Source organism: Petromyzon marinus, chromosome 13, assembly GCF_048934315.1.
Source record: "Petromyzon marinus isolate PM22_M1 ecotype Great Lakes invasive population chromosome 13, UKy_Petmar_22M1.pri1.0, whole genome shotgun sequence".
NCBI classification, from domain to species: Eukaryota; Metazoa; Chordata; class Hyperoartia; order Petromyzontiformes; family Petromyzontidae; genus Petromyzon; species Petromyzon marinus.
The window spans coordinates 12,168,960-12,183,111 of NC_133679.1; the positions used below are offsets into that span (position 1 = coordinate 12,168,960).

At 48.5% G+C, this 14,152-nt stretch overlaps 1 protein-coding gene across 2 annotated transcripts in view; it reads left to right on the plus strand.

Annotated features, from left to right (window-relative positions):
- TLN2 (talin 2) overlaps positions 1 to 13,079 on the plus strand; it is a 76,318-nt gene extending 63,239 nt beyond the window's left edge. The window contains exons 49-58 of one of the 2 annotated variants that reach the window (XM_032953555.2): positions 92 to 277; positions 1,121 to 1,129; positions 2,348 to 2,455; positions 2,994 to 3,099; positions 4,293 to 4,417; positions 7,237 to 7,362; positions 7,511 to 7,573; positions 8,144 to 8,326; positions 9,675 to 9,800; positions 9,934 to 13,079. In XM_032953555.2, coding sequence (XP_032809446.1) covers positions 92 to 277; positions 1,121 to 1,129; positions 2,348 to 2,455; positions 2,994 to 3,099; positions 4,293 to 4,417; positions 7,237 to 7,362; positions 7,511 to 7,573; positions 8,144 to 8,326; positions 9,675 to 9,800; positions 9,934 to 10,062 — 1,161 coding nt within the window. In that variant the 3' untranslated portion in view covers positions 10,063 to 13,079. The remainder of the gene's footprint in view (positions 1 to 91; positions 278 to 1,120; positions 1,130 to 2,347; positions 2,456 to 2,993; positions 3,100 to 4,292; positions 4,418 to 7,236; positions 7,363 to 7,510; positions 7,574 to 8,143; positions 8,327 to 9,674; positions 9,801 to 9,933) is intronic. The other variant, XM_032953556.2, reaches the window with a different exon arrangement.
- The last annotated feature ends 1,073 nt before the right edge of the window (positions 13,080 to 14,152 follow it).

Sequence of the window (14,152 nt, forward strand, 5' to 3'; positions counted from 1 at the left end):
TTCAGTTCATCGTCGTTGTCAACGTCGTTCTTCTGCATTGCTAACGCATCGTCACGACGGTGATGGTGGCGGCGGCGGTACTCGCCGGCAGATGTTCGAGACACGCGAGCCGCCCCAGAAGACGGCGTCACCGGAGGACTTCATCCGCATGACCAAGGGCATCACCCTTGCCACAGCCAAGGCGGTCGCTGCCGGAAACTCGTGCCGCCAGGAGGACGTCATCGCCACCGCCAACCTGAGCCGCAAGGCCGTGTCCGAGATGCTGGCCGCGTGCAAGGTACACGCATTCTCTCCGGCGCGTCGCGCGCGTTTGTCTGTGTGGCTCGACTACATTAAATGTCGGCTCCCACGTAGTTATTGAAGTGAGTATTGTTCTCCCCCGTCATTTGCGGGCGCGTGTAGATTGCCGGGCAGCTCGAGGTCAAATCACTGAGCCCTTGCTTCGGAGAACGTGGGTTCAAATTCAGGTTTGAGCCACCCGTGATTAAACTGGGTTCTCAAGTGTAGCGAGTTAATGGTCTTAGCCTGGTTACCAGTGACCTCAAAAAACCACCGTATTAAATGTTATTCGGCATTAACCAATGGTCGCACAAAAGCTATAAGTCATTTAGCTTTTACACTTCATTCGATTAATTTCGAACTTTTTAGAATTAACATTATCGGTTCGATCACCATGCGACCAACATTTCAATGTAGCGGACAAAAAGGTCACTTAAAGAGATATCAGAATCCCCTTCCTCGGGCCGTTATCTAACACAGCGACGCACTGCTTTGCGAGAGCCCCGAGTGGACACTTTGTTCTTTAGAACTGCTTGTTGTGTTTCGTTTGTTGTCCTTCCCCCGCACCTCCGATTAGCACGGTTGGCTATGTATGGTGCGAAAGAAGTTCAACATCGATGGCATGACACCGATGGCACGTTTTGAGTAAAACTAAGAAAGCGAGAACTTGAGTATGGGAAGGTTTTGAGGACCCTGTGTTGGATGATCCCCTGCGCTGTCTATAGCGCAAGTGTTGCGCACTGCTTGTCACCCCTGTGCTGCTCTGCTGAGCCTGTGATTAACTTCCTCTCTCCTCCCGTTTGTGCCTCTCCTGTGTGTTCCGCTCGCTCTCGCTGGCAAGATGGACTGGGTACTGCTCGCACGCCTCTAGGCAAACACAGCAGCTGTGCGCTGCATCTCCGTATACATTTAACGGGGGCATCAGCAAGGGACTCTGGCTTGGCATGTAACAGAAATGCTTGTGTGTATGTATGTATGTGAGAGGGTATGTGTGTAAGTATGGGTGAGTGTGGATGTGTGTGTTTGAGGAGCAGTGTCCTAGAGGTGAGGGCACTGTGTTACGAACCCGGTCCACCTTAGTTAAATTCTATGCAGTGGCCGACTAAAGTGACGCAAGTGTTTTCGGAACTGGTTCTAGGCCTCTACCAGGTCGAATTCACTTTGAATGACTTCCTGATGCAGTGTAGCACTTGTACCCCCCCCCCAGCATGCTGTTTAAGGCTATATACAGGGGGATCTTTTGTCTTTTTGCGTGCAAGCGGATATGAATGTAACACGCTGTGTGCGTGCGGAAGTGCAACACAGACACCATCAGCGTTTGACATGTGCTTGAATGAGTGGGTGTCATGTGTTTAATGCACAAGGCGAGTGGGCTATGCCCACATGAAAAGTGTAATTGCCTAAAGCTCCGTTGAATCCACTCGCACCCCACTTGTCTCTCTGATGAGCTGCGGCGAGCTCCCTCTAAGCTGTGCTTGCTTACAGTTTCCGCTTTGCATTTTGATCTCCAGCTCACAACTAAATTATTGTCGGGTGCGCCGTGTGCCCCTGTGAAACTGTCGTAACATTGATTTTATATTTTTTAATATACATCCATAATTAGCATAACAACACATGATTTCTATAATACAGGATCTGCATGTGTAAGCAGTTGGACATTTGTTGTATTTGCTTTTGTAGATGTATTTTTCATTTAACACACGGGTTTTCACAGCCGATATTATGATCCAGAATTGATTTTGGGTACAGCCACGTCACGATCCGACTCAATTTGTGTCGTTAAAAACCCTCCACCGCCTGACGCAGCCGAAATGTGAATCGTCAAGCATACCAAGCGTTTCAGGACCTGCCAATTGTTATTGTTTCAGCTCGGCGCCGGTAAGTCAGGAGAACAATCCTCACAACCAATGTTCGCAATATACCCTTTAAAGAAGCTCCTCCTGAGACGGCCTCTAATCTATCCCCCTGCCACCATCGCAGGGCAACGCGTTTGGCTCTTTTATCCCCGTTATCGCTGTCGTCGCGTGTTGCTCACCTCGTTGGTATTGGCGCGTCTCTGCCCCCTCAGCAAGCCGCGTTCCACCCGGAAGTGGCAAGCGACGTTCGAGCGCGATCCCTGCGCTACGGCAAGGAGTGCGCCAATGGCTACCAGGCCCTGCTGGAGCACGTGCTGCTGGTGAGCCCACTGCGTCAGCCGCAAGGCTACGGCTCCCCGCCCCTGCCATGGCATCGTCATCGTCGTTATTATCTTCTTTATTTGGGACGTAACCATTCGTCGCTTCAAGTGTATTCTTAGGTTGACGATACAAGCATCCAATTGTGTCAAAAGTAATTTTTTTCCGATTCATATTGCATGTAGTTTTTTTTTTTTCCCGTTGTAAATTCTGTAAATTATGAATGCTTATGGATCTACACGTACCACGAGGGCCAAAAAAATAGTGGGTTCTTGAATCACATTGTGACAGTTTATCCATTGACTTGGGTGGGCAGGACGAGTGTGGTATGATGATGTTAAGCGGTGGTTCCCAAATCAGCAGGGGAACATCACATGCCAACACATTAACCGCTGACCCCTGATGGACGATGAGTGGAATTATCAGAATCGTCATCATCAATGGCGTTGTCAACATCGTCAACATAAGTGTTGTTTATCAACTATATGAATACAATACAAATTATATATTGTCCAATCCACTTTCCTGACTCACTTGCAGGTTCTTCAAAAACCAACGGCTGACAACAAACACCAGCTGACCAACCTGTCGAAGCGGGTGGCCGGCTCCGTCTCCGAGCTCATTCAGTCGGCCGAGGCCATGAAAGGTGCCTAATTTGTCTGCTGCTCCTGAGTGCAAAGTCACTGCGTGCAACATTGGTGGGATTGTCCACAGCGCTGTGCACCCATCAACCTGACATTGATCCCCCACCACGGCTACTCTTAACTAAACCGTACCGACCAGCGGTGGTGAATTACAATCAAACCCCTCCCCCCCCCCCCACTCATGACTGACATTGTATGGGGAAGCCTTCACTCAGTCGTGAATTGACACATTGATATAAATTATTATGATTATTACATTTAAATAAGTAAACAAATAAAATGTCTTATTCCATCACCAAAATAAAATGAAATGTCATTCCCATCAACATTGGGCCTTTTTGCCCCAATGTTTTCTGCCAGTATTTTTTGAAGTATGGTTAACCCTGGACCAGTTTCAACTTTCACAGCCTCATCAGCATGAATGTTGCTGGATTTGCCTCCGGGTTGTAGGTTAGATCCATCTATAAACGTGAACACCATGGGGCCTCATTTGTAGCGCAGCAGCATTGCACAAGATGCCCTGCAGCACCACAATGCACGCCTCAAGATTTGGCAACGCCAATACCAAAAGCGGTGGCCTGTGCAGAATATTGGTGAAAGACTGCTATAGGTTGGACAGGAGACACGACGAGGAAGAAGATTGCACAAAAGCTCTGCTTGTGTGTCTCGTGCGCACCGCACGCACCGAGGCCCAGTGGGCCGTGATGCAGCCCAGTGGCAACGCATGACCGCTTGTTGCACAGGTTCACAGTTGTAGTCCATTGGCCGCCCTGATTAATGGGCACCATGGTGGTGAGATGTTAACTAGCTCGCCTGGTATACAGGAGGTTGTGGATTCGATCCCGGCCCTGACGCCTGCTGTATATTTGGAGTTTGCGTGTTCTCCCCGTGGTTGCGTGGGTTCTTCTGCGGGTCCCCCGGTTTTTCCCTTCACATTTAGAAACATCCCTTTAGAGTATTTGGCTGCAATAAATTTCCACTTGAAAAGCCACTTCGTTGATGAGCCACTTCATTTGTGGCCAGGTCGTTTCAGAAAAAAAGAGCTATATAGCTCAGTGGGCCTTACCTGGCAAAATAAAAAAAAATGTTCAATACTGAGGGTGTATTAACCGTAACAGCACTGCGCACAGTCTGCTTTTCAGTTTCCACCTCTTGAGCCTCCTCTGTCTCCCGCTCTCCCCCCGGCGGTGCGCAGGCTCGGAGTGGGTGGACCCCGAGGATCCCACGGTGATTGCGGAGGCCGAGCTCCTGGGTGCTGCGGCCGCTATCGAAGCTGCAGCCAAGAAACTGGAGCAGCTGAAGCCGAGGGCCAAGCCCAGGGTGCGTCCCATCAATGTCCCACCCCGTCCCCCCCCCCGCCCCCCCCCGTTGTGACCTGTCGAGTCCCATCCACCCAGCGTTCCCGTCCCTCTCCCTGTTGGGTCCCGTCATGTCCCGTCATGTCCCATGGGTTCGCTGGAAGTGGCCCCTGCAGCCCAGGATCGGTGGTCCCATCCCCCCTGTTCACGTCCGGACTCCAGACTTCCCGTTTATTTTGACTGACTACTCTCTGAAGTGTCTTTATATAAATCTTGACTGAAAGCTTTCATGACTGCAGGAATTCATATTCTTGGGTCTTTTGGTAAAGTCGCGTATATAGGTTCAGAGAAAATAACAAAATAAAATACGATGTTTCAATCGCAACACAAGCGGTCGTCTTCGACCGAAAGATCGAAATCTAGTTTTTTGTTATTTTCTTTGACCCTATCTACGTGACTTTACCGAAAGACCCAAGAATGTCTTTAAATATTCACTCGTTCCGTTACGTTATCTCAATTCCCTGTCTAGCCTGTACAAGTCTATCCCAGGTGTTTTTGTTTATTAGTATAGGCTTGAGGTTTGGTCACATTTAGACTCTTTATTAATCCAAATTATATTGTGTTTGTGTCATCTTCGCTGTGTTTGAAAGAGGCATGGCGTGAATAATGTGGTTGTTTCGTCATTAATTTGGTTGTTTGAATTTTGTTGCTTTTTCTCCCCAACGGATATTCATGATGCGTGCTATCTGCATCACAGTGACCCAAGATGAAGATATTTTCATTCAGAATGCTCGCTGTGAGCAGTGAGACCTCACATTGTGTCAGTGAACAACCCTTTTACTTGCCCTGAAAAGAGTGATTATCGCAATGTTTTCGGGCAAACTTAAATGTGAAATTCTCTGAGTGACAAACGAAGTTTAACATGATGGGTTTTCTGTAGTCATTGGTGACCATATTGAGACCATCAATTCGCTACACTTATCCCAGTTTAATCACAGGTGGCTGGCACCTGTGATTAAACCCATGCTCCCAATGGTGCTGGCTTTGATCCGACACTGTATGAAATTAATTATTTGGTGATGCTGCATTGGCACCGGTGCACAAGCACAAATAAAAAAAAACTCAACACATTCATCAATAATAATAATACTGCCTTAAAAGGAAAATTAGAAAATGGTTGCTCTTTAGGGCAGTGACCCTTATTTATAATACAAATAGAGAGGCCAGAATGGGTAAGAGTTGGAAAGTTGGAGACTACACTGTGTACCGCTGCCTAACATACCCAGCCACCTTGTACGTTCGATGGCTGAACAGCAATGGGCAAGGATTGTGTGAAACGAAGATATCCCTCTTGCAAGCCACTGTCTGATATGTTTGGTATAAGGTTGTTTCAGTAACAATCAACTGTATATCAAACATATGGTCACAGTAGCTTGCTCATGCTTCAAGGTAGCTGGTGTTTTTGCGGTGACGGTTTTAATACGATTTGTTTTTGTGATTCACAAGTTTCCTGGTCTTGCTTGCGCACGCCCCTGCGATGCATCACAGTGGAGGCTGGGGGGTGGGGGAGGTGGTTGGTGAATCGTGCGGATTTGTAAAACTCCTGTACGTGCTGGGTTGTGAGATGTCAGTACAGCAAGTGGGTTCATGTGTTGGCCCGTTTGTGTGGATCTTCGAATGTGATCCCTTCTTTGTGTGCATGGTGGGTTTTCTCGGGGTTTTTTCTCTGGCACGCAAAGCGCTCCTTAAACTGGAGTTGGCAAATCGCTGCACACTGCAGGAGTCTCCGGTTCAAGCGAACGCCTTTTGGCGTTCTCTGGTCTGACACTGGTGAGACTAGAAGGCTGTCTCTGGTGTAGACCAATCAGTTTCAAGGACAATGCATATATAATTATCAGAGCATGAGAATAGGTTTTCCCCTTTTTTCTGGCAACAAAACAGGTGTTAAGATGTTAAAACACCAAACTGAAACCTGTTACAAGGAATCATCTCTGCATTAACCACAATACTCTGGTCTAACACCGTTTGAGATTAGGCTCAAAAGAAAGCTGTCTCTGGTGTGGACCAATCAGTTTCAAGGACAATGTATATATTATCAGTGTTTTTTGTTTGCATTCTGACCACAAGTATTGTGGTTAATGCAGACATGATTCCTTGTAAAAGGTTTCAGTTTGGTGTTTTAACATCTTAACACCTGTTTTGTTGCCAGAAAAAAAGGGGAAAACCTGTTCTCATATGTTTGGTACTGGCAAAGGAGGTCCCATGATTATCAGAGCATGTTTTTGTTTGCATGTTCACCACAAGTACGTGTGGTTAATGCAGACATGATTCCTTGCAAAAGGTTTTTCTTTTCAGTGTTTGAACATCTTAACACCTGTTTATTGGAAGAAAGGGTAAAACCTATTCTTATTTTTTCATACAGTCTTCAGGTTCTTTGATGCTTTCCTGGATATGTCAATTTCGTGAATATTATTTGGCATGTCAACGGGATTTGCAAATGAATTGTGACAATGAATCAATGCTCATCGCTGAATGTAACTCGTAATATTGTGTAACCCAAAGCGCCTACCCTTGATGCTGACATTACTTTTGTGAAGCACCCGCAACAGCCGATTGATTACAGTTTCTTTTAATGCCACAGACATCTGTCTCCACCCTCTCTTCCCCACCGCTGTCCCACATCCCTTTCTTATCCCCCATCTTACTCCTTACTTGCCCATCCAATCCCATGAATCCTAAATCATCACCTCCCAATCTTCTCTTTCCTAATCCGCATCCCTTTCTCTCCTATCCCGTCCCCCCTGCTTCTCCCAACCTCTCCGATCGCCCCCATCCCCATAGCAAGCTGACGAGAGCCTCAACTTTGAGGAGCAGATCCTGGAGGCGGCCAAGGCCATCGCAGCAGCCACGAGCGCCCTCGTCAAGTCCGCGTCGGCCGCGCAGCGGGAGCTGGTGGCGCAGGGAAAGGTACGGTCGGGTGAGGTATCGCCTGCCACCCGGTTTGCGACTGCAATGAAGCCGCCCAAAGTCTGGGAACAGTTTCATCAATGCCAGCACTGCTGCTGCTGCTATGGTTCTTGATGAAGGTGTCTGGTTGTGCTGTGTCTGTTTGCAGGTCGGAGCGAGTCCTGCCAACGCGGTTGACGATGGGCAATGGTCCCAGGGACTTATATCAGCGGTGAGAATTTTAATTGCGTGAGAAAGGAATCTCAGGGCTTCTTTCTTACCTATTTTACACGCTTTTTATTAACTCACTCTGTTGTTGTTGTATCAAATCTTGTAACTCAATTTTAATCCACTTCCCAATGTCATATGGACTGCAAACGTTGTATACGTATGTCATACTGATGACAATACTATATTCTATCATTAAAATAAAATATATTTATTTTTAAACGATCTTTTTTACATCTTATGTTTCGGCTATGGGTCTAATTGTCCCACGCTTAACTGACGTTGGCTGTAAATCACCACGGTCCCTTAGTTATGGCAAGCTTCGGGACCACTTCCTGGAGTCGTGGAGTTCTGCCATTACTCGTACGGTACATTTCATTAAAGCGTGTTTAAAAAAAATATATATATTACTACTTTTGTTTATACACACGTCTCATCCTCACCAAACATAAACCAAACCTCCTCGTGCTGCCCAATCTCCTCCCCCACTCCACACCCCTCTCTAACCCCCCCCCCCTCCACCTCCGCGCACGGGACCCCCGTGGCTCGCCCATCCATCCCCTCCCTGTCCCAGGCCCGCATGGTGGCAGCCGCCACGAGCAACCTGTGCGAAGCGGCCAACGCGGCGGTGCAGGGCCACGCCAGCGAGGAGAAGCTCATCTCGTCCGCCAAGCAGGTGGCAGCCTCGACTGCCCAGCTGCTCGTGGCCTGCAAAGTGAAGGCCGCCCCCGACTCGGAGGCCATGCGACGGCTGCAGGTACCGGCGCCGCCCCCTGCCGAACCGAGCGTTTCCCCCACCGCCGCCTGCGTACACACCGCGCTCCTCTCCGCCTTGTACCACGGGGTTTGTTGTGTTTGTCTGCGGTGCCCCGATGGCGAGATGTTAACTACCTCACGTGCTATGCAGGAGGTGTCGTGGTTTCGATCCCAACCCTGATGCCTGCTCTATATTTTTAGTTTACGTGCCTCTCACCGTGCTCGCGTGGATTTTTCTCCCGGTCCTCTGGTTTTTCACTTCACATTTAGAAATGTTGAGTTTCAAGTATTTGGTTGCTATACATTTCCACATGATAAGTCACACTGAGTTGAGCTATCAATTGTGGCCATGTCTCTTCTGAACAAGAGCTATCTATATAGCTCAGTGAGCCTTACCTGGTAAAATAAAAATAGTTAAGTGGTGTACGACACATCTCGGTGGATTCGTGGTCAGATGTCAGGTGCTTCGCAAATCCCGAGTTTTTTTTGCGATTTGGACCATGTGGGTTTTATCTGGTGTAGCGAAGTTGTTCTTGTCTCGTGTATGTGCGTTCTCTTCAAGCTCTGCCATTTTCCCTCCCACTGCCTCCACACATACCCAACAAGGAACTAGTCGCACAACTAGGATCCTGAAAAAGATTATTGGACTTTGTGAGGCTGTTTTGAACAAAGATTTATCATTCAGCGCATAAGAATTTATCGTCTCCTGCTGGAGCTTTTAATCAGTTTGTTACCTGATTACCACGTGCGGCTTTGTTCCCCGCATACATTTTAACCGATATCGAGCCCAGGTTCCACGGCGTCGCATTACACAGTGCGGGCTGCAGACAATTGCACTTTTTCGGTTTCCGAAGCGAGGAGAGATGTCACGAGATTCAGGTGAACATTCCAGGGTGTCGCATTACAAAGAGGCGCTGTGGGAACCACGCTCCCGGTTAAGCGTCATCTTCGTTTGTTACATTACACACAACGCTTTACCTCTTTAATATCTCGGTTAGTGTACTGCCCTATGAACCTGGTACCCCGAGTTTGATTCCCGTCCACGGCTAGCATTAGTGGCGAGTGATATCCGAGCCTGTTCCGCTACCTCTGTCACCATGCCTTTTCCAACCATCACTGACCGGCATGGTGAAAGTATGATCAGTTAATTCTCGCGACCCACACAGCATGGGGGACGCCCTCATTCAGCAGTGTGTTGTGGATTGATAGAAGCGGCTGTACGTGTACGCGTATTGCTGTTCATCACATGAAATCCTCACAATTGATTTGACAGCGCAGAACATTTCGGACGGCAAGTTACAAGTGTGTGTGTGTGTGTGCGCACGCGTGCGTGTATCGTGTCGTGGCAGGGTGCGGGAAACGCGGTGAAGAGGGCATCGGAGAACCTCGTGAAGGCGGCACAAAAAGCCGCCGCGTTCGACCAGGAGGAGGAAAACGTCGTCGTCAAGGAGAAGTTCGTGGGCGGCATCGCGCAGGTGCGTGCCCTCCACTCGTGGGGAAGGAGAGAGCAAGCAAAGTTGGAACGGCAATGATTTGCGTTGTGCGATCGCGGCGCGCACCCTCTCCGCTAACGCCGGTTTCTCCTCGTCCGCCCGCCCATTCGCCCAGATCATAGCGGCGCAGGAGGAGATGCTGCGGAAGGAGCGCGAGCTGGATGAGGCGCGGCGCAAGCTGGCGCAGATCCGGCAGCAGCAGTACAAGTTCCTGCCCACGGAGCTGCGGGAGGACCCGCAGTAGCGCTCGGAGTGACGGAAACCGCCGGGGTTCCACCACAAACCGCCCGCTCGCCCACTTGCAATTGCAGGAAGACCATGAGAATTGTTAACAATAAAACACGTATATAATATATATCGATACTCGGCACTGCCTCCGCCAAATACCCGTCCGTTGGCCCCACAGGTCCTGCCCAGCCGCCCCATTGCTGCCTTCTACGTTGTTACCATCCTGTTGTCCTCATGGCCAATTTGCCGAGGTTGGCCCCTGTTTAGTGCAGCCTGCATTCTGGTAGCCTCCTAGATAATGTTTCTTGAACACAATCACGTAGTCTTATGGGGTTTTTTTTATTCCTTGTTGTTCAAATGCCTCGTGTCACTTCTTGATTCTTTACGGAGCGGTTCGGCACCAAGGCCCCCCCCCCCAGCTTTGTTCCACCACTCGTACCGCACGTTGCTCTGGTAATGGTACATTCTCCCCCGGTGTGGCCGATATGCCGAGGGATGACCCTGGGCCTCTAGCCCTGTACTCAATCACACCACCCTGCCATGAGTTTTAAATGCACGTAATAAAATATTAATTTAGAACAATTATCATTCATTGCACATATTAATCTTCAATAAAACAAAAATAATGTACAGGTTTATTATTCTTTATTGTTTTTAATACTTTGTATCCTTTAAAAAAAAGTTGACAGTTACCAAAAACATGAATTATGATATTATTTTTTGCTTCATTTTCTTTTTAATACAATCCTGACAATTACAAAGTTTGTGTGTGGGTCACTAGGCAATTGTTTTCTAATCCTTAGCTTTAGTTCGCAATCGGCGCGCGGCTTGTTTGACGTGGTTTATCAGGGAAGCATGTTCGTTCGCACGGACGGTGCTTTGGGATGTGACATATCAGTGTATGTGAGGGGTGCGGGTGTTGCATTTCAATAGAATAGAGCGTTAATGGTGAGAGGTGGTCCATTAGCCAAAGCCAGAATGTGGCTTTTTGAAAAAAAATATATGAACGATCTCACATTAATATATTTTTCGGGGGTTTAAAGACTGGTAACAGCTAACATTTTGTTTGTTTCACGGTAATTGTACTCGCAAGGAAAGATAATCGCAACTTTAAAAGACGAAACCTCTTTAATGTGAATCAGTTCGACGTCAGCCCAGCGGTACTTTCAGTTGATCCTGCTGGTGAGAGGTGCCCGTAGCGGGGTGGGCACGCCCTGTCATGTACTTCGACGGCCTCGGGTCAGCTGCTTCCGCAGCCGCGGCTGTTTTGGTTTCACAACTTGTGGCCGTCTTCAGTACCAAGTGCGGTCACGTGTTATATTGATGTTAAGGAACAAGCATGATTGTCTTGGCTGAGATGTTAAGTCGTCGCGAGTTCGTTGCTACTTGAGATTTAGTTTTTGCCGTTGTCGCCATTACTGTCCAATCCCAGCAGCGCACGGTGATTTAACTGGGGGGGTGTGCAGGCCCCTCCGGTAGGCTCATCCTCGTCCGGAAGAGGTGTAGGAGCTTTTGGCTCTTGAATAATGTGGCTTAGGGGATTGCGCTTAAACGAAAACAACAAAAACCGAAACATCTGTCCCTCTTCCTCGCTATTTGCAACGCGGCTTTAAACCTTCCTTGCGTTTACCGGTCTACTTCTCCGCAAGTGTGTCAGAAGATGCACGTGGGTGTGTTGATTGGTGGACAGAGGTTGAAGCGTGCAGGACGTGGCTGGGTCGAGTGAGATGTGGCTCGGTGTAGTGGGGTGTAGCTAGGGGGGAGACGCATGGCGTTTGGCCGTTAAAGGGCCCTGGGTTTTGCCACAAAGGCCAAATCCGCTGGAGTTTACCAAGGTCCATATGAGGAGACATTCGACTGCGGCTGGACCCGCCATGCATACGCACAGACACCCTTTGTACAAATACGTACAACCTTTTTTGGGAAATTCACTGCTGGATGATGGGTCCTCCACATGCCATGCGAGTTGTGTGGATTATTTGACCATACCTCACCACTATGGTTAGTGTGGGGTTGACGGTCGGGAGCATAGATGTACAGTGCAACTATGCATCTTGTGGCACTGCTCTGTGGCACACCACATTGCCCGCAGCCTCTAACAAACCCATCGCTGCTGAGTGGTCACCCGTCCAAGCACTGTTAAGGCTCTACCTAGAGCATGAGATGCACGTTAAGGAAGTGGACAGGTTGTATGATGAGTAGATATGTCTTTGTGTGTAAAATAGCCATGGTCTCAGTTTGCAAGAGGTCGCCCCATATGCACAGGGGCCAGAGATGGAGTGGAATGCTCTTGAGATGCCACTGATTGAATGATGAGTTATCCCAAGTTGGAAATACCAATCTAATGAAGAGCCAAGTCGAGGGTAACTTTTAAAACAATACCATTATTTTAGATAACGTCAATCGATTTCAAAGCTGCCATTGTAGGTGGAATCCAGAAGAATATGACATGGTTCAAGACATCGTTTCAGTTTTGTTGATGATCTGCATGATTTCATCAAATCCATCACGGCCTCCTGTTGTTGCAGGTATTTGGAATGGGTTTGGGTTTAGGCTTTTTTTTTGCTTTGCTGTGCGATGTTCTGTTGCTGGATTTTGCTTTAGGAGCGATATCGCTCCGCCTCCCGTCTAGGAACAAAACGACTTGGCGCGATTTCCTCGCATTGTTAGCGACGCGCTCAATGTGGAACAAAAGTGCCTTGTGTTAAGCATATCAGCACTTGTGCGTCATCCGTGGGTAGTGTCGGTGACGGCTTTCATAAGACGCGCACCGCAGCTTCTTGGCTTTTAAACGACATGGTTTTTGTGTATCATTCGGAGAAAACGTGTCTCGATGTGCTTGCTAAGGGAAGTCGGTCAAATGTGTTTTCTGCTCCCTATCCGTAATGCCCAATAAATTGAACCATTCGCCTGACTTGATATCACGGCTAAATTGCACAGTGTGCCGCAGTGCTCAAGCATGGGTTTTTTTTCCTGCCGTTTTTTTACAACAAAAAAAATCTTCTCTTTATAATAAAGCTATCCATTAATATAGCGTGCGTCCTGAGTTATCGATTAAATGTTTCCGTATAAAAAATATATTTGTTTGGTTTGGAAGCCCCCCCCCCCCACCGCACCTCATCCCGCTCCTACCGCTATCTAGGGAGTTGATCAGTATCGAAGTTAATGCAGATGTCACTTGAATCCAACTAGAATCTGATCCAGGACAGAGTCGATCCAGATATATCTAACTCCCAATGGGTCTAACAAAGATTGACGGAACTTTGCTTTAACCAAGCCCAAAGTTGATCCAGATGTGCTTTTACGCAGCTCAAATTCATTCCGCATCACAGCTGACAAATTACGAAGTGGAGACCAAGAGAGGAGGCGGGAGGAAGGCAATCCACTTGCAGTCAACACATTCGGAGGAAAGAGCACCCCATGTTCATCAGTACTGCCGATTCATGCTGGCGAAACGCTGCACACGGGAGAACCTCAAACGCTGCTCTGCCACCTACTTGCCGTGCTGCTTTCTACAGTCTTTTTTTTTGTTCTTTTCTTTGAACCTATCTACGTGGCTTTACCGAATGACCCAAATAATATTTCTAACAGACAACTTTCGTTGTTTTGCGCGAGTGCGTGTCGTCGTTTTTCGCGTGATCCGTCCACCCCATCTGCGAAGTGTCTCGACTCCCGGGAGTGCATCGTCGACTTCCACCACCGGGCCACAGCACCGGGTCACAGCCGTGAATCCTCGAGTCTGAGCGCCGCTTTCGATGTCTCGCCCCCCCCCCTCCCCTTTTATAGGCGCGCGTTTCAACTCGACCCAGCACCGCGCGTCTGTGCGGGGTTTGTTGGGAGGGGAGCGCAGTGGTTCGCGCGTTAGTGTGCTCCGAAACTCAGCGGCCCGAGTTCTATTCGCGATCACGGATGCTACTTTTGATGATGAGCTGGGCCTCCCCTCGGTCCACTCGGCCTGGAATAAGTACCCGATGCGGTGTATAAACATCAGCACCGGGAAGACAAAGGTGGTCGGTGTTGGCCACCATTCCCCACGTGCGCTGCGCGGGCCTTTAAAGGTTCTTGGCTAACGGCACTTGACCCAACGGACTTCGTAGCACATACAC